This window comes from Leucopleurus acutus, assembly GCF_964270905.1.
Source record: "Leucopleurus acutus genome assembly, chromosome: 2".
NCBI lineage: Eukaryota > Metazoa > Chordata > Mammalia > Artiodactyla > Delphinidae > Leucopleurus > Leucopleurus acutus.
In genome coordinates this window covers 150238188-150263265 of record NC_139143.1, presented here as the reverse complement: position 1 = coordinate 150263265, position 25078 = coordinate 150238188, and the positions used below count along the sequence as shown (strand labels likewise).

Sequence of the window (25078 nt, the reverse complement as noted above, 5' to 3'; positions counted from 1 at the left end):
TAATCAAGGAAGCTTAGTACTATTTCAATTTACCTTGGTTTGGCACCCCAGAGGTGTTTGCATAATACAGCAATGCACCATATTAAAATTCAGGGTAAGAGGTATGCCTTTCTTCTGTGAAGTGGGGAAAGGTGAATAGTGACTGATAAGGGAGGTGGGAATGAACCATCTTGATGACATATCCTGGGAAATCTTTTTTGTTTAACTGTGGTAAAATGTATGTAACAAAATTTAAACCACTTTCAAGTGTACAGTTCTGTAGCATTAAGTACAGAAGCATTCACATTGTTGTGTAACTAACACCACCATCCATCTTCAGAACATTTTCATCTTTCCCCACTTAAATTCTGTATCCATTAAACACTAACACCCAACCCCCCTAGTTCCTGGCAACCACCAGTCTTCATCTCTATGAATTTGACTGGTACCTCATGTAAGTGGAATCATACAGTATTTGTCCTTTTGTGACTGGCTTATTTTACTTAGCATAATGTCTTCAAGGGTCATCCATGTTTTAGCATGTGTCAGAATTTCCTTCCTTTTAAAGGCTGCATAACATTGCATTGTATGTATATACCTCATTTTGTTAATCTACTCATCTGTTGATGGACCCAAGTTGCTTCAACCTTTTTTACTCATGAAAAATGCTATAAACAGAGGTGTGCAAATGTCCATTCAAGTCCCTGCATTCAGTTCTTTTGGGTATATACCCAGAAGTGGAATTGCTGGATCATATGGTAATTGTTTAATTTTTTGAGGAATCCTGGGAAATCACTTTTGGGAAAATGAAGACCTGGATATCAATTCAGTAAAGATTTTGTGTCCATGTATTTCTTGTAAAGTCTTTACATACCCCAGACTGAAAACTCTTGTTCTGAGTCACACCTTAGAACATAAAGGAGGTAATGTAATGTGTGGTGAAAAAAGTGTGAGTTTGGAATAAGACAGGGGTGGTTAGAATCCAGTATTTAGACTAGAAACTGAGGGCAAGCCACTTCTCTCTCCAGTTTCCTTTTCCATAAAATGAGGCTAATAATACCTATCCATTAGGACCATTAATGGGATTTAAATAGAATGAATGAAAAGAACCTACCACAGAGCTTGACAACTCACTTGAAAGGACATTGTTTAGAGACCTTGGTACACAGGACAGAGGAATAGCTCTGCCCTAGAGCATGGCTGCCTGATGACAGCTACATGTGTGCAAACAGGTAATTACAATAGAATGTAGTGCTGAGCCAAGATAGATGTATTGGGGAGAGGGGCATTTTATCCTCCTGAGAAAAGCCAGGTCTGCAAGAGGTGGCTCAAAATGTGAAGAATGAGTAAAAAGAAGTTTTAGGCAGAGGAAACAAGCCAAGGAAAGACAAAAAAGCATGAAAGAGCATGTTGTCAGGGGAACTTGAAGCAATCTGGTGTCACCACAACACAAAACGCAAAGACAATGGGAGCAAATGATGTTGAAGAAGCTTCCTAAGAGGCATGGTAAAGATCTTGACTTGATCCTGTGCCTTGGTTTCCTTGTACACCTCAAATTCTTGTATAAAATGGAAATGATAATAGTACCTTTGTCATAGGCCTGTTAGGACTAAAGGCAAACGAAATGGGATAATACACATAAAGCACTTAGAAGAGTGCCTGCCACATACTGAGGCCCAAATATTTTCTAATGTTAGTATTATTTTCTCGAGGGTGGCAGGAAAGGCTTTAAGCAGGGGAGTGACATGGTCACATCTGTGTTTTGGAAAGATCACTCTGGGGGAAGTAAGGAGGATGGATTGCAGGAGAGAATATTGGAGGCAAGTAGGCAAGTTACAAGGCTACAACAATAAATAGTCTAGGAAGTAGAAAAGGCCTGCCCTGTACAAGAGTGACAGTGAGGAAGGAGGGAATTCAGGTATTTAAAAAGTAGAAGAGAAGAGCTCTGATGCCTATTAGAATGTGGGAGGTGCAGGTGCACGAGGAGTCCTAGACAGAGCTCCTAGATTAGGCCCTCAAGGTTAGTTTTCTTCCTAAATGATCTCCCTCCCTCCATTCTCCAATAACAAAAAGGCCATAAACACATTTCCTTTTAAAGTTTTATTAAAGTTTAATGGAACAATTTATATATATATATATATTTTTTTTTTGGTTAACCCCAGTACAAAAATACAGTTGACGACTTGACAAAAATGGCTCCATCTAGGGCTTGAAGGTTTGAGTTTCTCCAACAGTAACAGAGGAAAGCATGCTTCCAGCTGGGCTGAGTCCAAAGCACACAGCCATTCCTGCACACGCATGCGTGCAAACAGGGAAGCCAAGCCAGAGAAGAGGAAGGAAGTTGAAGGGATTCAGGAAGAAGCCCAAGATTATTCCCAGGAGAGAAAGAGAAGAAACAGGCTGGTCTCCTTGGTGGGGTAGAATTACGGATTTACATTTAGGACTTGTTTTAAATGATAAGCTATTTCTGCAATTTTAACATTATAAAAAAGATGCTTCTGGTCTCTCTTCACCACTAAGGTGAGTAAAGCAGGAGGAAATGGAACGATTCAACTACTGCAGTGTGAGGAGTAAACCTCCAAATGGCTCAAGTTTTGTGTCAAAAGGTGTCATTCTTTACCTTCAATGACAGAGACATTTAGGTGAGAGGGGACAGGAGAAGGAAGTCTGCCACACTCTGCTGGATCACAAACATGGAGACCAGCTTCTGGCAGCAGAACTCTTCCACAGTGAGAGGGCCCCTTCCCATGGAGGCAGGAACAAGGTTTAAATGTTCTGAGTGATTCCTCAATATTCCCTTCCCTGCTGCCTTCCTTCTAGAACAGTAACTTTGATGAAAGGAGGGATACATTCATGTTACAACTCATCTTCGAGATGTTTCTCTCTGAAGGCATCACCCGTCAGCCTTTCCTGAGCTTCCTTCATCCCCTGAACAACTGTGAAATAAAAGTTGAGGGGAAAAGTATGAAGCACGTCTTTAATATTTGACATGTGACAACCAATACAGATTTTTATGTTTTAGGAGAAATATAAGAGGAGCACAGGATCTGGATTCAAGATCTAGTTCTGGATTTTAGCCCTGGAAAGTCTCTTGAATTTGTTTCCTCATCTATAAATAAGGTGATGCTACTTACTTCACACAGATTATAAAAATTAAATGAGAGAATGAATAATAAATGTGCTTTATAAACTATGAAGTCTGAAAAAAATGTTAGTAGTTACTTTGGCTTACCCTCCAGGATTAGAGTTGAACCCCTGTCACAGGCTGTAGATATTCACTTGACACTAAGGGAAAAGAAAACATCTTCCTACCATCCCCATCATCTCTTCTGGAGGATCGCTGCATTTATTTCATATCCTGTGGAGGTTACAGTTTACACTGGTATATGAGTGTGTGTGTGTACATGGAGGGAGGATGGTCTTCACTGAAAGAGGTCGTCATATCTAGTATCAATTACGTATGGAAGAAGTCAAGTTCTCAGGCACAGAAGAAACCTGGAAGGCAGGCCCTGGGCAGACGGAAGATGAAACTTCTCATCTATCTTGGGCATCAAGGAGGGCAGCTGTTTTGGTACAGGCTCCCCATACAATGGCAGGCCAGTTGTTAGGCTGAGCCAGAGTCTGTGGATCTCAGAAAGCAAACCAGGTAGTATGGTTTGTTACATCCCTTTTGTTTTGCCCAAGCCTTTAGTAAAGCCAGGTTTGAATATTCCAGTTTCATGTCAGCTGAGCCACGGAGAATTCAGGCAAAGGGTTCTGTGTCCACATTTGGACTAATGTGTTAAAGGATGATGCTGGTGTCAAGATGGAAGTGGTAACTTCATGAAATTCTAAAAGGAAGGTGAATTTCAGGGTCAAGAGTTGGGGACCTATGGGAATTCCCTGGTGGTCCAGTGGTTAGGACTAGGTGCTTTCACTGCCGTGGGCCTGGGTTCAATCCCTGGTCGGGGAACTAAGATCCCACAAGCCTCACAGCCAAAAAAAAAAAAAAAAGTTGGGAACCTAAAGTTCAGCTACCTTTCTCCATGTGGAAAATTTCCCTGTAACACCAACCTCCAGTGATCGGCATTTGGGTAGGAAAGATGACATTCTCCTTACCCATGGAAAGGAGAGGATAACCTCTGCAGATCTCCTTCCTCTCCCTATCCTGAGAAATTAGAGTTCCGAGGACTCAGAACATAAAGTGATCAACAACCTGGCAGCATGGCAATGGGAGACACATGGCAACTTAGCAAACAACCCTCTTTTACAGATGGCAGGGAGAAATTCAGAAGGAAAACAGGGACATTACGTGGCATGAACTCCAACCTCTCCCTCTAGAATGACTGTGCTCAAGGATAAGAGAACAAAAAAGCATGACTGACTTATGATTTCAATCTTCCCTCACATGTTTGTGCTGACGCTGTTCCCTCTGCCTCGAATGATGCTTTCCGCATTCCTCTGCTGGCTAGGACTCAACCCAGTCATCATTCCCTCCAGCATGCCTCACGCCCTCTCCATGTTGGGCTATACTCCCCCCTACACACACACACCCCTTGCTTCTGTAACTTGAAATGCCCTCTTCATATGTGTCCATAGAGACAAATTCTTATCCGTATCCATCTAGATCCAGTTAAAGTTTACTATCTATGAAACCTTTCAGACTAGATCAGCTAACAGTTAGCATTCCCCTTCTTTGAATTCTCACAAGAATAGCATTAGTGCAGTGGAAAAAAACTAAGTTCTGGACTGAAATCCTGGCTCTGTGACTTTTTAACTGTGGGTCCACGGGCAAGTGACTATTTCTGGGACCTTCAGTTCTTAACAGTTTCCTGTGGGTCAGTTAGCTCCCATCTGGATTATAAAAAGCTAGGGAAGGGGCTCAGTCTTATCTTTCTCCTATATTCTACACAGCATCTAGCCAAAAGCTAGTCATGCAGCAGATGCTCGGCTAACATGTTGAATTAGTTTCCCATCACAGACCTTGCATGTGGTTCATCCTACTGAAACCTAGCAGCAACCCTCCCTCTTCTCTCTCAACATAACCATACCTTGCTCAGCACTGGTGTAGAAATACTTGTAGCTGGGGTTTCCATTCTCATTGATGATTTCAGGACGCACCTTGCCACTGGGATCTATTGTAGACAAAATGGCAGAGGGATTGCAATAGTTACAACAGAGAGGTACTTTAAGCACCACATGGTACATTAGGCCTTCTGGAAAACGAGACCTGCCCATCTTTGCAGCCCATTATCTCACCACCTTACCCCTTGTTTTTTGTTGCAATCACAATGAATTCCTTGTAATTCCCTGAACACAACCCACCCCTACCCTCACTCCCCACCATGCCTTGGTATATGCTGGTCCCTCTTACTGGCATGTTTCTTTTCTGTTTGATAATGGTGGGATCTATATTTTTATTTGTTTCCCCCATAGAATCTAGCAGAATGCTGAGCAAAGATTAGGTAGTCATTAAATGTCTTTTATAAAATTGTTTGTGGAAATACATTTTTCTTGTTATAGAATCCCATTGCTTCAACCTCACTACAGGGTCAAGGGTGGGAACTGTGGCTTATCTCAGTCCCTGTAGTGCCTAGCAGTGCTTGACATATGGCTGATGCACAAATGATTGCTAAATGGATAAATGAATGATCACTACTCTCCCACTGCTCACAAAAGCAGTTAGTTTTGGGGTTTTGTTTTGTTTTTTACAAAAGCACGTAGTTAATGGGGAAAGTTTTCCTTCAGATCCGAGGTTCTGGCATTCGGAACTCCCCATTCTCTCTTGAAACTGGTTTTTGTTTTTGTTTTTAGCCATCCCAATAAAATTTCACTAGGTGGAGTCAGTGCCTTGATTCATTTCTCTCTCCTTCTGCATCACAGATCCCCAGATTAAGACCTTTCACCTTACCCAGGAACAGGATTCGTGGAATATAACCCCCATCAGGGCTGAAATCTTCATCTTTGGGTTCTTCTTCATCCTGTTAAGTATAAACCTTAAGTCAGATCATGTTCCCTCTCTCCTCAAAGCCTTTCAGTGGCTTCCCCTCCCACTCAGGGTAAAACCTTAAGTCCTTGCAGTGGCCTAAGAGGCCCTACTTCACCTGCCACCTGGGCACTTCTCTAACATCACGCCCTACCCCTTGTTCAGTCTTTTCCAACCACACTAAGTTGCCTGCTATTGCTGTCATTAAACAAGCCGGGCATGCTCCCCACTCAGGCTTTTGTATTTGCTCTTACACTCCTCCTGGACACACTTCCCCCTTCATCCACATGACTCACTCCCTTTTCTGCTTCAAATCTTTGCTCAAATGTCACCTTGTTTTCTAACTACCTAATTAAAATTGCAAACTATCCCCACCATTCTTCATTTTTAGCCATAGCATTTACCACTATGTGACATACTTATTTGTCTGCCTCCCCATATTCAATTCCTCATATGTAACTTAATGACAGCAAAGAATTTTGTCTGTTTTGTTCACTGCTGATTCTCAGTACCTACATCACTGACTTGCACAGTTTTTCTTGAAGGCATGAATTGATGAGACTGACATTTTAGTACAATTGTGAAGTTACACTTCTCCCAGGAGACATGACCACACAGTTAGCTTTCTTTTTAAGAAATCTCTCAAGTTGGAGAATGCTCACCGAACACATTTCTGTTTCCTGTGAGTGGTGATTCTAACTCATCACAGAAAGTGGTGAGGCGTTTAGATGCATAGAAATCAACAGTAATTTTGTCGTTTACGGTGTGATTCCCATTTCAGAAGTTATATCAAATAGTTAATATAACTTTGCCTTCAGTGAGGTGTGTCAGCGTTCAGGCTATCCACTAGCTTTATAAGCAATCCCTTAGCTACCTCAACATTAACTGGTAATGTGTTCAGAAGATTTCCAGTCCTATGTTTAAATAAACATCATTTTATAGAAACAGGGCTAGGAGTATCATCACAGAGCATCCGAGCATCCCACATTGGAAGAGTACAGCCTAAAAGGCAGCACAGCTAGGTCACAGTACCTATTCTTATCACCTATTAGGCTCTATGACCTTGACTAACCTAACTCCTTCAGGCCTAAGATGTTCAATCTGTAAAACAGGGATAGCATCAATGGCCTAACAATCCCTTCTAACTCTAAGATCTGATATTCTGACTTGGGATTCCAACACCTCTGGTCAATGTGAAATACATAAAGGATATCTAATGAAATAAGAAGAAGCTCTACATATAAGCCCAGCACAGAGTAGGGTTTCAACTGAATCATATTTTGCAGGGAATTGTGGCCTACACATGTGACCACATCTTTAGTTCAGTTATACAAAGATGTAAAAACATGTCATAATCATAAGCTAAAAGTGAAGGGACCTTAAAATTTAGTCATCTTATCCAATCTTTCTTCTCTTACTTCCTCCCACAAATGGGGGCTCGATAGCATTCTACCATATCTGATGCAAGACTTAGTATTAGAGTTCAAGAGAAAAACACATACAGACAAGAAGACAGCTCTGCTGAGTAAGATTTTATACCATCAATGAGGCTAACTCTAAAACAGTAAAGACTTAAAATCATAGCACAAAGGAGAAACTCTGGAAGTCTTACCTCAAGATTTACCATAACAAAATTATGGGAAAGTTCTGAAATTTCTGTAGATTCTGCAAATTTGGGCTTTAAAGCTAGGGGGAAGAAAAGATTTTGGAACAGAAGAAAACATCATTGTCATACCCAAACCCTAATTTGCTGAGATGATTCATATAACTGACCCTTTTGCTAATCTTAAGACCCAGAAATTAGGACACTTGAATTCTGGTCCTGCTTCTGCCATTTACTTGCATAGTTATGTAACTTAAGTGGCTGACTTTATTTCTCTTAAGCTTTCATCTAATTTATAAAATATAGATAACGGCATACTGACAAAAAAATTATTACTATTGGCTTTTTTACGTATTTCAATAACATCTATTTAAGAATAGATGTAATAAAGACAATAGAGTAACAATACTCTACCACTTATGTATATATATTATTAAACTAGCAATTTACACTAATTTTATACTCTTTTTCCTACATGATTTTATTAAGTGTAGCATACCAAACAAAAGGAGGAATCTGACTGGGAAGTGGCAGGCTGGTATACCAGAAAGAACACAGGCTACAAAGTAAGAAAACCTGGGCTCTAATTTGGTTCCCACCTCCTCCAGTAAGACCACTCCTCATGTCTCTCTCTGTTACATACAACTGTCCATACAACTATTGTAGCACCTGATCCCATATTCTACATAACCATATCTTAATTGCCTCACCCTCCAACCCCTTGCAAATACAACTGCAAATTTCTTGAGGGCAGGCAATCTATACCATAAATTTCTTCGGTATTCCTTCAAGCAATAAGCAGTGCTGAGCCAAAGTCAGTGTTAATATATTTTAAACATTAATATTTGAGAACACATCTGAGGTCTGATCATTTGCACCTACCTTTGCAAGCTCCACACCAGGACTTATGGATAATCACCATCAGGGGTAATCCACTTAAAAACAAAATGAAGAAATTATAATCTAGTAATTCCACTTCTTGAAATATATTCTAATAAAATGACCAACCAATGAAGACAAAGATTAATGTACAAGGATGTTCATGTAGTATAATTTCAATAAGAAAAATTTTAAGACAATCTATTCAATAATAGTGGACTATTACAACAAAATTATTGCTAAGTTCTGACATTCCAGTAAATTCTGCAAATTTGGGCTTTAAAGCTAGGGAAAAAAGACTGTAGAAGAAAACAACAAATTACAGCATTTCTAAATGTTATGGTTATATAACCACTGAAACGTTAATAAAATTTTTCACTAGTACACTGTTAAAGGCTAGAATATAAAATTATTATCTATAGTTTAGTTTTAATTATACAAATATGTAGAAAAGAGTCTAAAAGGAAATGTTCCAAAACATAATAGAGGTTATCTCTGGATAATGGGATTGTGGGTTTTACTATACTTTTCCTGTATTTCCCAATTTTTCTACAATTAAGTGTTTTTTTGTTTGTTTGTTTGTTTTGCCACACCATGTGGCTTGTGAGATCTTAGTTTTCCAACCAGAGATTGAACCTGAGCAGCGACAGGGAAAGCACCAAGTCCTAACCACTGGACCACGAGGGAATTCCCAATTAAATGTAATTTTTATAATCAGGGAGGAAAAAGCTTTTTCTTTCATAACATAATAAGCAACATATTCCACCTGAATCAGTCTTGGCCAGCTGAAGCTCTTACGCTCTCAAGGCTCAAATGCCGACTTGTAGAAGGGTCCTATGTAATCAGACGTTGGCTTTCTCCATCATCCAACCCCCATATCACCACATCACCACATGCTGTTCAATACTATCACAGCATTTAACACATTGAACTGTATCTTTTATTTACCACATTGAACTGTATCTTTTTATTTACTTAGAGCTTCTTAAGGAAGGAACTCTTAGCTGCCTCTATACTTCCTACGCCTAATATAGAGAATAATATTACTGGTAGCAAAAACTTATACAGCATTTACTGTGTACCAGGTACTATTCTAAATATATATAAATTAATTTAGTAAGTGTCAAAAGAATTAGTCAGCTATCTCATCATAGGCCTACTACAAATCTGGGACAGAATGGTGCCTCTAATACTTGTAAAAGCTTATAAACTAAATGAGCAGGACAAGGTTAGGTAAGAAGTGTGATCTACATAGCCATAATAATAATAGCCAAATGTGCTAAATATTTATTATACGACATTGTTGTATGTGCTTTACACACATTATCTCATTTAAATTCTCACAACAGGGCTTCCCTGATGGCACAGTGGTTAAGAATCTGCCTGCCAATGCAGGGACATGGGTTCGAGCCCTGGTCCGGGAAGATTCCACATGCTGTGGAGAAACTAAGCCTGTGTGTCACAACTACTGAGCCTGCACTCTAGAGCCCGCAAGCCACAACTACTGAGCCTGCGTGCCACAACTACCGAAGCCCATGCACCTAGAGCCTGTGCTCCACGATAAGAGAAGCCACCACAATGAGAAGCCCGTGCACGGCAACAAAGAGTAGCCTCCGCTCACCGCAACTAGAGAAAGCCCGCACGTATCAACAAAGACCCTACGCAGCCAAAAATAAATAAATAAATTTATATATATATATAAAAATCCTCACAACAATCCTAAGGTAATGGTCTCATAATAGAAATGAGAAAACTGAGACTTCCAAGAAATTAAACATTTGGCCACATAAATTCTAGGTTCTGCCACTTTAGAAGTTAACTTGTAAGTCTGACTCCAGAATCAATATTCTTTCTGACCACTATGTCTACTTCAATTTAGAACAGCAATCCAGAATCCATGGGTTTAAACCCAATCAACTGATAATCAACTAACTTGGAATTTGAGAATGAAAATGGAAGAGGCCTTAGATGCTGCCTAGTCCAAACCTCCATTTCATGCAAGAATCCAGTCTCATATATCAGAAACAAAAGGTAGTCCAGATAACCTGATAAGCAAGAAATAATCACCAACCAAGGCAGCCCATCCTTTTAACAGCACGGTGTACTTACAGAACAGTTTAGAATGTCTTGCTTTCTCTTTTCTCTCAAGCAAACTCCTATTCATCCTTCTAGAGCAGAGGTAAGCAAACTAGTCTGCAGGCCTAATCCAGCCCACTGCCTGCTTCTGTACGGTAATTATATACAAACATATACAAACATGGTTTTTTTTAACATTTTTAAATGTTTGAAAAACAAATCTGAAGTATAGTACCTTGTGATATATTAAAATTAAATATAATTCATATTTCAGTGTAACTGGTTTTATTAAAACACATTCACACTTATTTGTATACTTATTGTCTATGGCTGCTTTTGTGCTACCATGGCACAGTTGATAAGCTGCAACAGAGACCCTATGGCCCTCACAGCCTAAAATATTTACTGTTTGACCCTTTCCTGACCCTTGCTCTAGAGTGACAGTCCAAATGTAAACACCTCTGTGAAGCCTTGCCAAAACCACCACCTCTCAACAGCTAGTTAGTCCAATTCCTCCTCTGGGATCGCAAAGCATTCTAACCGCCAGTCCTTTTTATCCTCTAATCACCTGTTTACTTGTCTAAACTACTAACTTCTCAAGGGCAAAGACTATCTAATACATCTTTGAAAAACACAAGCACTGGTAAGGTAGGTACCTACCATTTGTTTACTGAAATCAATGAAAAAAATGAAAGACAAGCTTAAAGTGCTATTTGTCTTGAAAAACAGAATGAAGCACCCAGTTATGGGAGTTGTCGTAACAGTCACCCTAGGTTAAGACCAAAGCATCGAGACTCTCACCCAGCACTATGAAAGTATGTTTGATCAAAGGCATAACAGGGATACCTGTGTATCTAAAATGTTACATTAAGTAAATTACATGAAGAACATAAAGCAAAAGAGATGCCAGCACACTGCCTTCATCTAAAAGATTTTATTAAATGAAACAATCTAGTGGTTTTGTCTTTCACCATTAGAACCAAAGCTTCCCAAGGACAGAAACCAGTGGATCTGTCTGTGATCCCAGGCCCCAGGACAGAGACTAGCAAAAAGTAGGCACAGTACTCAAAAAACTGTGGTATGAAAAAAGGGCCAGTACAGATGCAAAACTATGTCATCTTCAGTTCTGTTCACAATTATTTTAAAACAATTCATCCATCCAGTCTGCTTTCCCACAATTCAGATGGGGGAAATCAATGGTATGTGATATCCCAAGTAGAACCCAATCTAAGTAAACCCTGTCCACCAGAGCTCTGTCCTCTAGAGAAACTTGCCAAGCTCCTCCAAGCTAGTTCTCCATTCTTTCTAGTCTCAATTTATGCTGTAAACTCAAGGCCTGGCACAGAGGCATTCAGAAACGTACGAGTGAATCGGTCACAATAGCTCTATTTCCACGCATCAATATATTCTGCAGACCTTCAGATTATTCTTCCCACAGAAACAGAGAGTGCAGTAGTTAGACAAGGAGCCATGACTTTCCCCCACCAGCTCTGGTTAGTGCAGGCTCTGGCTCAGATACTGCAGAAACATGTTGGCCAGTTGAGGCAGGTTCTCATTGTTGGGATGCATTTTGGTGTAGGAAATAAACTGGCGACGGAGGCGACTCAGTTCTGCCATGGTCAAAGGCCGGGTAAACCGCAGGTGCTCTGTGGTGCCAGAAAGCTTAAGCAAGTCTCCAGGGACTGCGCTCTTCTGAGCTTCCATCAGTCCTGCCAACACCTGGCTGGTGACCTGGTCCAATTGGTGCAGAAAGGTGCTGGAGGCAAGTGGCTGTGACTGTGTAGACTGATGGGGTGGAGGAGCCCGGTTCTCAAACAAGGCAGCTCTGATCTCTGACAGAGGCAACGGCTCCTCTAAGCCCACCAAGGTGAACAGGGGCCTGTCCCAGCGGTTCCGAGAGTCGGGAGCTTCGAAGCGCAGCGCTAGGGCCTCCAGAAGTTCGGGAGGGTAAAAGGCACCGGTCACATGCTCTGCAGATTTCTCGAATTCCGAAGTCACAAGAGCTGGAAAATCTGGCGTCCTGGTTTCCTCCCGCTCCAGTTCCTTAGGTACTTCTGCCTGGGCTCTCCCATTTACTACAGAGTCCACTGCCTGCGGTTCCCCGAGGACACCGGTGCCCGCCGCCAGAGGTCTCCCTCCCTCCTCAGCTCGCGGCCTCCAACTCACACTGACATTGCGGCTCGGACTCTCATCCGCGCCCGCCACCCGCGGTCCCCCGCTCAGACCGCCTGCCCTTACGCAGTAGACCAGGCAGAGCGGAGTGCGCGCCGCCCGCGCCAGGCAGTACAGCTCGTAGCGGAAGCCCTTGATGTAATTAAGCGAGTCGAGGATGACCACTTCGTGGCGACTCAGGCGCCGCTCCACGGCCGCTCGCAGGGCCCCACGCAAGGCCTTCTCACGGGCCGAATCGCCGTACACTGTCGCGTCCTCCGCGCCCAGCACCTCCGCGTCGTCCACCACGTACACCACGCGGCCCTCGGCCGCCAGTGCCACGCGGAGCTCCTCCGCGCGCCGGCTCTTGCCGCTGTACGGCAGCCCGCAAAACACCACCAGCGGCATCCTCCCAGGGCGCGGCCATGTGCAACCGCGCAGCGTCAACTTCCGGGTTGCCGGCTGCTCCGACGCAAACCGGAAATGCAAGCCACACTTCCTGCCTCCCTTGACTCTTACAGGACCTCTGTTGCTATGGAAACAGGAGTTCTAGACCAACGAGAGCCAGATCCTACTCTCTCCGAAAGGAGATGGAGCTTAGAACGGCATCGGCTATTTCTGTCAAATGTTATACGTCTCAGGAGAATGTGATCTCCTGGCGGCCAAAGACTATGTCCATCAATTTATAATGGAGCCTTAAAGAACATTAAATATTGCAAAACAATCAGCACTATATTTAGCAAATGGAAGACAATTCACAAATACTAGTTCCCCTTCATTCCTTACAGCCAATAACATTCAGTAACTGTTTATTCAATAACCATTTCAATCATTCAATATCTTCATGGTTGGGAATTCAGAGATGAACATAAAACAGTACCCCGACAAAGCAAGGGTCTGAATGGGAAAAGTCAGGCACCTACAGGCAGAATAACATACACTCTAACGGATAGAGGTAGGTTGGGTTGTAAAAGTACAGAAGAGAAAAACAAAATGCCCACAAAAGTTGCCGAAGACTTTACCTAGGAATAGTCATTTGATTTAGAACGTGAAAAACTAATAGGAATTTTTCTCCTGGGTAAGGATGCCAGATAAAATATAGGATGCCTAGTTAAATTTGAATTTCAGACAATCAACAAAAAATGTTTTTAAAATAAGTATGTCTCAAATATTACTTGGGGCATATTTAAAATTACTTATTGTTTACCTGAAATTCAAATTTAACTGGGCATGCTTTATTTTTATTTGCTAAATCTGGCAACCCTACTCCTGCAGAAGGTATGAGGCTCAGAGCCATGAAGCTGTAGGATCTGTTCTAGCAAAAGCAAGCACTACAGTTTGGTAGGTGCAGAAGTGTGAGTATTTCTGTGCAAGGATGTGTGTGTATAAAGGAAGTGCACATACATTGTATCTTTATATCTCTCCAGTACAGTATAGTAGAGAATGTTCAAGTCTTGGCTCTGCTACTTACTTACTAGCTGTGTAAACTATTGTCAAGTTATGTAACCATTGTGTATCTAAATTTCCTCTCCTGTAAAATAATAACAATGGTTCTTATTTCACAGGCTGAACCAACCTCATAGGTTGTGAGGATTAAATAAATTAATGAATATAAAGCACTCAGATCGATGTTTAGCCTTTCCTCCCCTGTTCTGCCTTTTCCTCCTCCTTTGTATAAGTCTTCTGTGAATAGACTAAACCTACTTGGAACTTAAGACTATTCAACTTGAGACTATTAGGCAGTATGGCTTACTGGTTGAGTGTAGGCTCTGAAGCCAGAGTGTCTGGGTCCAGATCTTGGCTCCACCACTTAACTAGCTGTGTGATCTTGGGCAAGTTATTTAACTGATCTATGCCTTAGTTTTCTCATCTGTAAAATGAAGATAACAACAGTACCCACCTCAAAAGAGTTGTTGTGAGAATTAAATGAGTTAATTCACATAATTCAATGTCTGGTGCATAGTAAGCACTTAATAAATGTTAGGTAGTATTATTATTTTTGTTGTTATCAGGCAGCCCCGCCATTGCTCTGCCTTGGCATAATCCTTCACCTGAAATTAATGCTAAGTTGATGGCTGGAAAGTGTTTTACCACCATAAGTAACCTAAAACCATATCTTGTACCTGGCAGCTGCTTCTTTCTTCCCATCTTCTAGTGTCCTCCAATGAATGTGATCTCCAAAACCTGGAAGAAAAGAGCCTCATAAACATTCACACATGAACAAAGGGCAAAGACCCAAGAAAGAAATGTGGCATGTTCACAAGATACTCATAAAAAAAGGCTTTCCTTTGTCAAAAGCATGGTATTCAAGTCCCAAATCCACTGCTTTCTAGGTGTATGGGACCATGGACAGTCCTATACCTCAAGCCTCAGTTTTCATACCTGTAAAATGGAGATAATATCGCCTAATTCAGTTTTTAAGGAGATTAAATTAAATAATGATGGACTTCCCTGGTGGTGCAGTAGTCAAGAATCTGCCTGCCAAGGCAGGGGACACAGGTTCGAGCCCTGGTCCGGGAAGATTCCATATGCCATGGAGCAATTAAGCCCATGCGCCACAACTACTGAAGCCCACATGCCTAGAGCCCGTGCTCTGCAACAAGAGAAGCCACCACAATGAGAAGCCCTCACACTGCAACGAAGAGTAGCCCCCGCTCACTGCAACTAGAGAAAGCCCACAAGCAGCAGCAAAGACCCAACACAGCCAAAAGTAAAATTAATTAATTAATTAATTTAAAAAAGACCTAAGTGTAAGACCTGAAACCATAAAACTCCTAGAAGGGAACATAGGTAGAACACTCTTTGACATAAATCGTAGCAATATTTTTTTGTATCAGTCTCCTAAGGCAAAAGAAATGAAAGCAAAAAGGAACAAATGGGACCTTATTAAACTTAAATGCTTTTGCACAGCAAAGGGAACCACTGACAAAACAAAAAGACAACCTACCAAAATGGAAAAAAAAAATTGCAAATAATATGACCTATAAGGGGTTAATATCCAAAAATATATAAACATCTCATACAGCTCAATATTAAAAAAACCAACAACCCAATTAAAAAATAGGCAGAGGATTTGAATAGACATTTTTTCAAAGAAGACATAGAAATGGCCAATAGGCACATGAAAAAATACTCAACATCACTAGTCATTAGGGAAATGTAAATCAAAACCACAATGAGATATCACCTCACAGCTTTCAGAATGGCTATCTTGAAAAAGACAACAAATAATAGATGTTGGAGAAGATATAGAAAAAAGAGAGCCCTTGCACACTGTTGGTGGGAATGTAAATTGGCACAGTCACTGTGGAAAACAGTATGGAGGTTCCTTTAAAAATGAAAAATAGAACTACTATGTGATCCAGTAATTCCACTCCTGAGTATATATCTGGAAAAAATCGAAAACTAATTCAAAAAGATACATGCATCCCAATGTTCATAGCAGCATTATTTACCAACAGCCAAGATATGAAAGCAACCTAAATGTCCATCAACAGATGAATGGATGAAGAAGATGTGGTATATACAGGGGAATTCCCAGTCATTAGGACTCAGCACCTTCACTATGGTGGCCCAGGTTCAATCCCTGGTCAGAGAACTAAGATCCCACAAGGCACGCAGTGTGGCCAAAAAGAAAAAAACATTATATATACATATAATATATACTTTATATATATATAATGGAATATTACTCAGCCATAAAAAAGAATAAAATTTTGCCATTTGCACCAACATGGATGGATCTGGAGGGTATTATGCTAAGTGAAATAAGTCAGACACAGAAAGACAAATACTGTATGTTAAAAAAAATTTTTAAAAAATACTGTATGTTTTCACTTATATGTGGAATCTAAAAACTAAAAGAAATGAATGAATATAACAACAACAACAACAAAAAGAATTTAGAACAGTGTCTAAGACTGGAGAATTGCTACAAGTATTTGCTATTAATATACCAGGCACTATTCTAAGTACTATACCAATATTGATCTTCATAACAACCCTAGAGGTAGGTACTCTTATTAATACCATTTTACACATGAGAAAACCAAGGCACAAAGTTTAAGTAACTTTCCCAAGTTCACACAGCTAATGAGCATCAGAGCTGGAAACTGAACCTATGCACTCAGGGTCCAGACTCCTTACTTTTAAGCACTAAACAATGCTGTCCTTCAAAGCAGAAGGAGGTAAGGACAAAGAGGCAAGGGAGGGAGTAGACAATGCAGGGCCTGATAGGCCACTATAAAGATTCTTGCTTTTACTAAGCTCTTAGTGGGTTTTGAGCAAAGTATCAATGGTAACATGATGTGATTTGTTTTAACATGATTGCTCTAGCTTCTGTGATGAAAACAGACTAAAGGAAGTGCTATGGGTTGAACTGTGTCCCTCCAAAAATGATATGTTGGAGTCTTAATCCCCAGTACCTCATATTGTGACCTTATTTGGAAATAGGATCTTTATAGAGGTAATCAAGTTAAAATGAGGTCATCAGGGTGAGACCTAATCCAATACGGTGTCCATATAAAAAAGGGAAATGTGGACACAGATATTCACACAGGGAGAGAACCCAGCCATCTATAAGGAGACAGGCCTGGCACAGACCCTTCCCTCAGCCTTTAGAAAGAACCGATACTGCCAATACCTTGATTTTGAACTTCTAGTCTCCAGAACTGTGAGACAATAAGTTTCTGTTGTTTAAGCCACTCAGTTTGTGGTGCTTTGTTATTGCAGCCCTAGCAAACTAATACAGGAGAGAAAGGCAAAAACAAAAGAGACTGGGAAAGTGGTTATTGCAATAATCCAATCATGCAATGACAGTGGTTTGGACCAACTGTGGTGGTAGAGGGAGTAGATCCTATCAGATTCTGGACATATTTTGAAGGTAAAGGCAAAAGGATTTTGTTCTGGATATGGGGTGAGAGAAGTTAAGAATGACTCTAAGGTTTTTGGCCTGGGCAACTAGAAGAATGGAGTTATCATTAATAGAGATGGGAAAGAGAGTAGGTGGAGTGAGTTTTAGAAAGGAACATTAAAGAGCTTGGATTTGGAAATGTTCATTTTGAGATGCTTACTAGACATCTAAGTAGAGATGCTGAATAAGCAACTGAATATCTGAGCCCGGAATTCAAGGGACAATTATCAGCATACGGATGTTATTTAAAGCTTAAGACTGAATAAGATCACCATGGGAGTGAGTGTAGATGAAGAGGGAGTCCAGGAGACCTGGAGCACTCCCAGGTTAAGGGAGATAAAGAAGAACCAGCCAAAGATGTGGAAAAGAACTACCAGTGAGATCAGCAGAAAACCAGCAGCACATGCAATCCCAGAAGCCAAGTGTTTCCAAGATGTTTCAAGAAGGAAGGATGATCCACTGACACCAATGCTCCTATTAAATCAGAAATGACCACTGGATTTAACAAGTGGAGAATAATGCTGACCTTGACAAGACCAGTTTCAATAGAGGAGCGAGGATGAAAAGATGATTAGAGCCAGATCAAGACAGCCCAGGGGAAGAATTAGAGAACAAGTACACACAACTCTCTTAAAGAATTTTGCTGTACAGGGGCAATTGCTAGAGGCAGCTGTGAGTCCATGAAAGGTTTTTATTCAATATGGAGGAAAGTATAGGATGTTGAAAGCTGATAGAAATGATATAATAAAGGTAGGAAAACTGATGATACAGGACTAAAAGGGAGAGTCGAAAATATCTTGAGTAGATGAAAGGAGATGGGATTTAGTACTCAAGTAGAGGGATTAGCCTTTGCTAGGAGCCCTGATAGCTCATCCAGTAAAGACAGGAAAGGAAGGATATATGGATACTGGTGCTAGAAGGTAGGTAAATCTCGTGGTGACTATTTTTGAAAGGTCTCTTCCGAGTCCTTCTACCTTCTGTTAAATAGGAAGCGTGGTGACTGGCTGAAAGCAAGGACTGTGGAGGAAGTATTGGAGGTTTGAAGACACAAAAGTAAATAGGAAATAGTCCTCTGGGAGAAAACCAGAGAAACTAAGTGATAAAAGGCATGTTTCAGGAAAGAAGTGATTCCAGAAGAAAGCCTAAATACAAGGAACAGTGAGCAAATTAACTGGTAAACATGTAGATAAATCTAAATATTATCTGTATAAAAATTTAATGCTTAATTTATAGAGTTAAAAAAGGAGAGAGAACTAAAATATTGGACAACAACAGCTTATAAGGAAAGAGGAAGAGACTGAAGTTAAAATGTTCTAAGGCCCACTAACCATTGGGGGGTTAAAATATTAATGTTAGATTTTGTTAAATATGCGAGTAAAATTTCAAAAGTAACCACTAAAAGAACAGAACTAGAGTGCCAACTTCCAAACTCATAAAGGAGATAAAGCAAGATAAGAACCAGCAAATACTCAACCCCCAATGAAAGGGCAAAAAAGAGCAAATAAGGATAGAAAAAACAGTAGCAACGGAAATTGGATGAGAGAAATAAGACCAGCTCTGTCAATAATCACCACAAACATAAGTGAACTAAACTTGCCAGTTAAAGTTAAAAGACAGAATTTGTCAGATTTTGGTTAAAAAAAAAACAAAAAGAAACTACCTCTATGTTTACAAGAACACCTAAGACAGAAGGACTTGTAAAAGTCAAAAGTAAAATGATTGAAAAATATATCCCAGGCAAATGTCAGCCAAAAGAAAGTCAGGGAAGCTAGATTACTACCAGGCAAAATAAAATTTCTCCATAAACATGGACTACTCAGAAGCTAGCTGACAAAGCTTACAGCCATAGGAGGTTATTGCTAAGAGAGAGCCTAGGGCAGGGCTGTTCAATTGAACTTTCTCCAGTGATGGAAATTTCTATAGCTGCACTGTTCAATATGGTAGCTATTAGCTGTTGAGTACTTGAAACATGGCTAATGCAACAGAGGTGCTGAATTTTTTAATTTAATTTTAATTAATTTAAAAATTAAAAAAAAATTAAGAGTGACATATTCCTAGTGCTACTTTATCGGACAGCACAAACTTAGAGATCAGTCTAATCCTCTCATATTACAAAGGCCTGGAAAACAGAAGAGGTTACCCAAGACCACAAAGGAAGCCACAACCAGAATTTAGTCTGATTCCTAATTAAAATGCTTTTCCAGTGCCCCTGGCTGCCCTACTGCATTATCCCTACGAGTAAGTCTAGAGGTATAATTTGAAACAGTTCACTACGTGTATAAAATTTCTTTGAAAATTCGTATTAAAAAGTACATTGGAATTTTTCACGAGTAATAATCAGCACCATCATTTTTTGAGTGCTTAGTCTATGTTATAATTACGATAATATAATAGCATTAATGACTAACACTTATATGCCATTTATTATATGCCAGCCATTGTTGTTCATGCTTTTACATGTATTATTTAATCCTCACAGTAAACTTATGAGGTAGAAACTTAATTGTCTTCATTTTACAGATATGGAAGGTGAAGTTAAATAGCTTGCCCAAGGCTACAGTGCTAGTAAGTGCCAGAGCTGGGATTAGAACCTACGTGGTGGTGTTCCAGAGTCTGTAGTTTGCTCACGATACTTCACTGACTCTCTAGCAAAGATAAAAATGAATAAAGGAATAAAGGAATGTGGCTTCACCAAAGCAGAATGAAAACACAGACTTCAGGTCTGGAAAACCTGGGTCCTTATGTTTCCCTTCAAAAGCAACTTGAAAAGGTACAGTGCTTACTGTGTTGCTACCTACTCCCCAATAACACCCACACTCACACCCATGCCAACGTGGAACATCTGAAGACAGTCCAATTTCCTAAAGTATCACCTGCACAGACACTTTATTTACTCCAGTTATCTGCAGAGTGAGCTGAAAGCTCCCATATTAGCAGCTCCTGCCCTAAAACATTAATTTAAAAGGGGGAAAAAAGGGAAAGTGACAATTTCCAAACACAGCATTTACATCAGAATTCCCAAGCCCTTCATGCTCAAATTGTTTTCACGAGTGTAAGCTAAGGACATCAGAAAAGTATTATCCACCCTCTCCCAGCTGACAAAACAAAAGGTTAAGTGTCAGAACTGGCAGCCAAGTCTCTGAAACAGGGAACACTGTACCTAAGAGGTGGAATAACACAGTGGCTAAATGAAGTCTGTCTGCATCAAACAGACCTAGTTTAGCCACTTGCTGTTTTCCCGTATGCAAAATATGACTAACAGAAATATTTGTCCCATAGGGCTGTTGCGACTGTGAATAGTTCACAGTATGGAAGGTAAACATTCCATATGTGTCAGTGCCAAATTTGCATTTGAGACTTGACAAAGCCATCCATTTCTGTTTCAGGCAGGAGAGCACATGAACCGCCCCCACTGAAAACTTTCTCATTTCTCCTTTAAAGTTTTCAAAGGAGTTTCTGCATTCTGAGCAGGAGTGGTATATTGCTGAGAACAGAAGCTCTGGAATTCGTATCTCAGCTGGTCCACTTACTAGCTATGTGACTCCTGTGTCCCATTTTAGGTTCTTCATCTGTGAAATGGGGATAATGATGAAAAAATATTATCTATGCTGTAAGAAAAAAATGGATTTACACAAGGATAGATGACTACGTGGAGAGAGACATGATAGGACAAGGATAGTCAGACATCAGTGGTAGACCTGGGAGGTAGACATAAGGGGGTCTACTGCGAAATTCTTTCAACTTTGCTATGTGTTTGAAAACTACTGTAATAAAATATTGAAAATATAATATCTTAATGAATGAAAATATTTATTTAATAAAATGTCAACTTCACAAGGAAAAAAATATATTATCTATCTTAGAGGGTTATTATGAGGATTAAACCAGTCAATACAAGAAAAATGCACAGAACGGTTCCTGGAATACTGCAAATATACAGTAAATGTTAATCATTACACTCCTCCCCACAGGTGATACATATTCCAAATTTTTAGCACACGGAAAACAACAAAACTATTTTAGAACTCTAGGATGTTAGAGCTGGAAGGACTCTTAGGAATCATTTCTAGTTCCAGCTCTCTCATGTAATAAATGATCCCCAGGGAAGACGAGAGCTGGCTATAGAGTCTGACCAGGATTAAAACTCAGGCCTCCTGATTTCTATCCAGTGCTCACACCACACCACAGTACTTCCTCTTCTTAATGAAAACACTAGGGTCATTCCATCTCTCCTCTCTGCAAACCACCAGGCCATCTTCTGGAAAGAGTCAAAACTACTTAAACATCTGGGAAGAAATCTTACTCATCACTGCTCCAGGTAGCACTTTTTTGGGAGGTGGGTGGTGAGCTGTAATCTATTTTCCAAGAAACCACACTCACAAGATACAAAAAAATAAAAACAAACAAACAAAAACAGTTTGAAATATTATTAATTCCTTTCAGGAACAATTCAATATTCTTCTTTGGGAGGATATAATAATAAACATTAAATAAACACTTTTCTAAGTTTGTGACACATATTAAATACCTTTTGTTTTTTTGTTTAATCCTCACAACACAGCCCCCCCCCCAACCAAGGTTGCCCTTCTATATGCTCCTAAGTTACCTGCTATTTCCCTGCTTACAGTACATATCACAGTATCATGTAATTGTCTGCTTACTTGTCCTGACAGTCTTCAGACTGTGAGCTGAAAAAGACAGGAATCTCAACGATCATGTGTACCATTCATTTTTTCTTTCAACAAATATTCCTGGGCACGAATAATAAGACAGAAATGGTCCTACCTTACTGGGGCAGTCTGTACTTTCCAAAGATGGCTGCAACAATATCTCCCATTCCACATGCTCTTTTTACAATGGGACCTCAACATTCCTCCCATGGGGGATGGAGGGGGTGTGCTTAATTTCCCTTGCCCTTGAACATGCCCACAGAGTACAGTGGAAGTGATGCTATTTGACTTGTACAGCTAGATGATAAAAATGCCATGCATTTTCACCTTGTTCTCTTAGGGCACTCACTCTTGGAATCTAGCTGTCATATGGTGAGGAGGCCCACACTAGCCCATGAAGACAGACCACACGTAGAAGTAACCAGCTCAGCTGAGGCCCCAGACTTGGATCCAAGACATATACCTTCCCCACTGTGCCTTGTTTGAATTCCTAGCCCACAGAATCGTGAGCATAATAAAATGATTTCTTTACACCACTGAATTTGGGGGTGGTTTATAATGCAGCAATGGTAACTGGAACAACCACACAGAGCTTAATGTCTAACAAGGAATACTGAATATATGACTCCAAGGTATTGCCTACACCTAACACAGTATACTGGACCAGGGTAAATTATTTGTTGCGTGTCTCAGGTAGTTATTATTCTGCCCCTTTTGCAGATGAGGAACTGAGCTTTGAGAAGTTTAGCAACTTGCCATCGGCCTCTCAGCTGGTTAGTGGCAGAATAAATTAAAACTCAAATCTAAACCCACACTCCTAACACTATACTCTTCTGTCTCCTTCAGTACAATTTTACACTAAATATACAATAATCTGCTTTAAAATGGGACTGTCAGTACTTAAAACATTCTGGCTCAACAGAATTCACTGTGCAGTTTCATCGTTGAGATGGAAACCCACATGTCACCTTCTCAGAGAAGTCTCCCCTGACCTTCCTAGCTCAAGTAATGCCAGCTCCCTCATCCTTCCCCAGCCTTTCTACTCCATCAGTTCCATTTTCTTCCTAGAACTCATCCCTAGCTGAAATTATCTTGCCTATTAATTTGTTCATGTATCTACTCTCTGTCTCTCTGAATTGAATATAAGTTTTGTGAGAGCGGAACCTTGTCTGTCCTATCCATTGATATATCCCTAGTGCCTAGGACCATGCCTGTAATACGGTTGGTGATCAAAAATTATTTACTGAATGAAGGACTGACTGCATTCAGGCACACTGAACGTCCACCCAATCTCATCACCCACCAATAAATGTGCAAATAGGGAGGATAAAACACAATTAACAACAGCAGGATTGCAGCAGAGACATTCCATACAGCAATGTCACTACAAAAAAAAAAGGAAAGGGAGGGGAATGCATGCTACCACACAACCACTTAGAAAAAGCATAAAACCCTGAGTTCCAATAAAGATGTAGGTAATGGGATGGATGGAGTAGGGGGTCACACCTCTTATTCTCCATTCATAACCACTGCCCCCTCACTCTTCAGAAAAACTCAGTTTCTTCAGACACACCTACTGAACCACACCAAGGAACCAAGAACAACTGTTGGTGACCTTCTACTGTTCGCCAAAGTTCCCTGGTTGTTTTGAGGGAAAAAGCTCTTGTATGATTGAGCTGCAAGCTGAGCTTGCCACCAAATAACTATGGTTATTCCAACCAGGGTGTTGGGCAGACATTTTCCCCAAAATGAACTGAGTCTTTTATATGTGTGTGTATATATATATATATATATATATATATATATATATATATATATATATATAGGCTGCATTGGGTCTTCGTTTCTGTGTGCGGGCTTTCTCTAGTTGCGGCGAGCGGGGGGGCTACTCTTCATTGCGGTTTCTAACATCAGACCTTTGACCCTTCATCTGGCCCTTCCTTTTGTGCCAGTCACCCCTCCCTAGGATATAGGTGCTGTTCGCTCCAAGGTAAGGAAGCAGTAACCTAGCTCTTAAAAGAAGAGATGAGGAGGGGACTCTTCAGACCCAGGGCAAGGGTCTAAATACACAGATCCCCAAAGGTCCTATTTCTCCCAGGAGGGAAGGTAACGGTGCCTGAGGGCCTACCAAGTGCTAGACACTATGCTGGTCTCTTAAACATGCTTTTCCTAACATAAGGGAAATTCCTTACCCCAACCCAAGAATTCAGGGAGGCCTCAAGTAAAACTTCCCCATCTCAACATTCCCCAGACCCGCTACTCCTCACCCCAAATTCCAGGAGCAGTTCGAGAGGATAAAAAGAAATCTAGCGTGGCCACAGAGATAAAATGAGAAAGGGATCATGTTAGAACAAGAAGAGGGTTGTCCCGGGCTGGGGCCCAGGATAAGTAAAGATTAAGATAAGAACGCGGTCTGACCCTTTCCAAGCCCATTATGTCCATCAGAAGAGGTGACGAGGAGCAGGAAACTGAAGCCCAGCAAACAGGTGGCTCCGAGACGAGGCCGCAGCTCCATGGTGGTAGGTGCGCGGAGTCACGGGGTTGAGCAGACGTAGGGCCCGAGTCCTAGCAGAAAGTCCGCGCGGTTTCCCAAGTGCTGCTCAGCCCATCCGCTCCTGTTCCCAGATTTTTTTTTTTTTTTTTTCTGACCCTGAAGGAAGTGATGTTAGACGGATGTGGGTGGTGCCTCCGGGGTCCGGTTTGGGACGGAGTGAGAGTTTAAAGGTGCAGATCACGAAGAAGGCTGCGGGGGCTGCTTTTGAGCGTTAGTTGCTTCCCCAGGTTCCGGACTTTCAGTCCGAGTACCGAGAGAAAAGATGGGCCGAGATAGTGGGGGGTGGGGA

The 25078-nt window shown here is 40.8% G+C and overlaps 2 protein-coding genes across 4 annotated transcripts; both read right to left on the bottom strand.

The window, feature by feature from the left end:
- Positions 1–2071: 2071 nt before the first annotated feature.
- Positions 2072–25059, bottom strand: TXNDC12 (thioredoxin domain containing 12). Of its 3 annotated transcripts, XR_014326013.1 has the most exons (8): positions 24654–25059; positions 14777–14837; positions 8430–8482; positions 7557–7630; positions 5870–5939; positions 5010–5093; positions 3212–3600; positions 2830–2915 (listed from the first exon to the last, which is right to left on the bottom strand). XR_014326013.1 is itself a non-coding variant. In XM_082833996.1 (7 exons), the coding sequence occupies exons 1-7, from the start codon at positions 24748–24750 to the stop codon at positions 2836–2838; spliced, it is 519 nt and encodes a 172-aa protein (XP_082690122.1). In that variant the 5' UTR covers positions 24751–25059; the 3' UTR covers positions 2072–2835. The 3 variants fall into 3 exon arrangements, 2 of the variants coding, with proteins under 2 accessions (XP_082690122.1, XP_082690121.1); XM_082833996.1 differs by lacking the exon at positions 3212–3600 and having other exon boundaries at positions 2072–2915; XM_082833995.1 differs by lacking the exons at positions 2830–2915; positions 3212–3600 and adding an exon at positions 3607–3809.
- Positions 7572–13102, bottom strand: KTI12 (KTI12 chromatin associated homolog). The gene is made up of 3 exons (XM_082833994.1): positions 11919–13102; positions 8430–8482; positions 7572–7630 (listed from the first exon to the last, which is right to left on the bottom strand). The coding sequence occupies exon 1, from the start codon at positions 13059–13061 to the stop codon at positions 11997–11999; it is 1065 nt and encodes a 354-aa protein (XP_082690120.1). The 5' UTR covers positions 13062–13102; the 3' UTR covers positions 7572–7630; positions 8430–8482; positions 11919–11996.
- Positions 25060–25078: the final 19 nt, after the last annotated feature.

What these genes read in the sequence shown, in the direction of transcription:
- KTI12 (XM_082833994.1), bottom strand. Translation starts at nt 13,061, where the DNA reads ATGCCGCTGGTGGTGTTTTGCGGGCTGCCGTACAGCGGCAAGAGCCGG.
- TXNDC12 (XM_082833995.1), bottom strand. Translation starts at nt 24,750, where the DNA reads ATGGAGCTGCGGCCTCGTCTCGGAGCCACCTGTTTGCTGGGCTTCAGT. An exon ending in CTGGTGTGGAGCTTGCAAAG is followed by an intron (nt 7,631 to 8,429) that starts GTAGGTGCAAAT and finishes TCTTCCCCCTAG; the next exon opens with CTTTAAAGCCCAAATTTGCA. An exon ending in CTACACCAGTGCTGAGCAAG is followed by an intron (nt 3,810 to 5,009) that starts GTATGGTTATGT and finishes CCTTCCTTTTAG; the next exon opens with AATTTCATGAAGTTACCACT.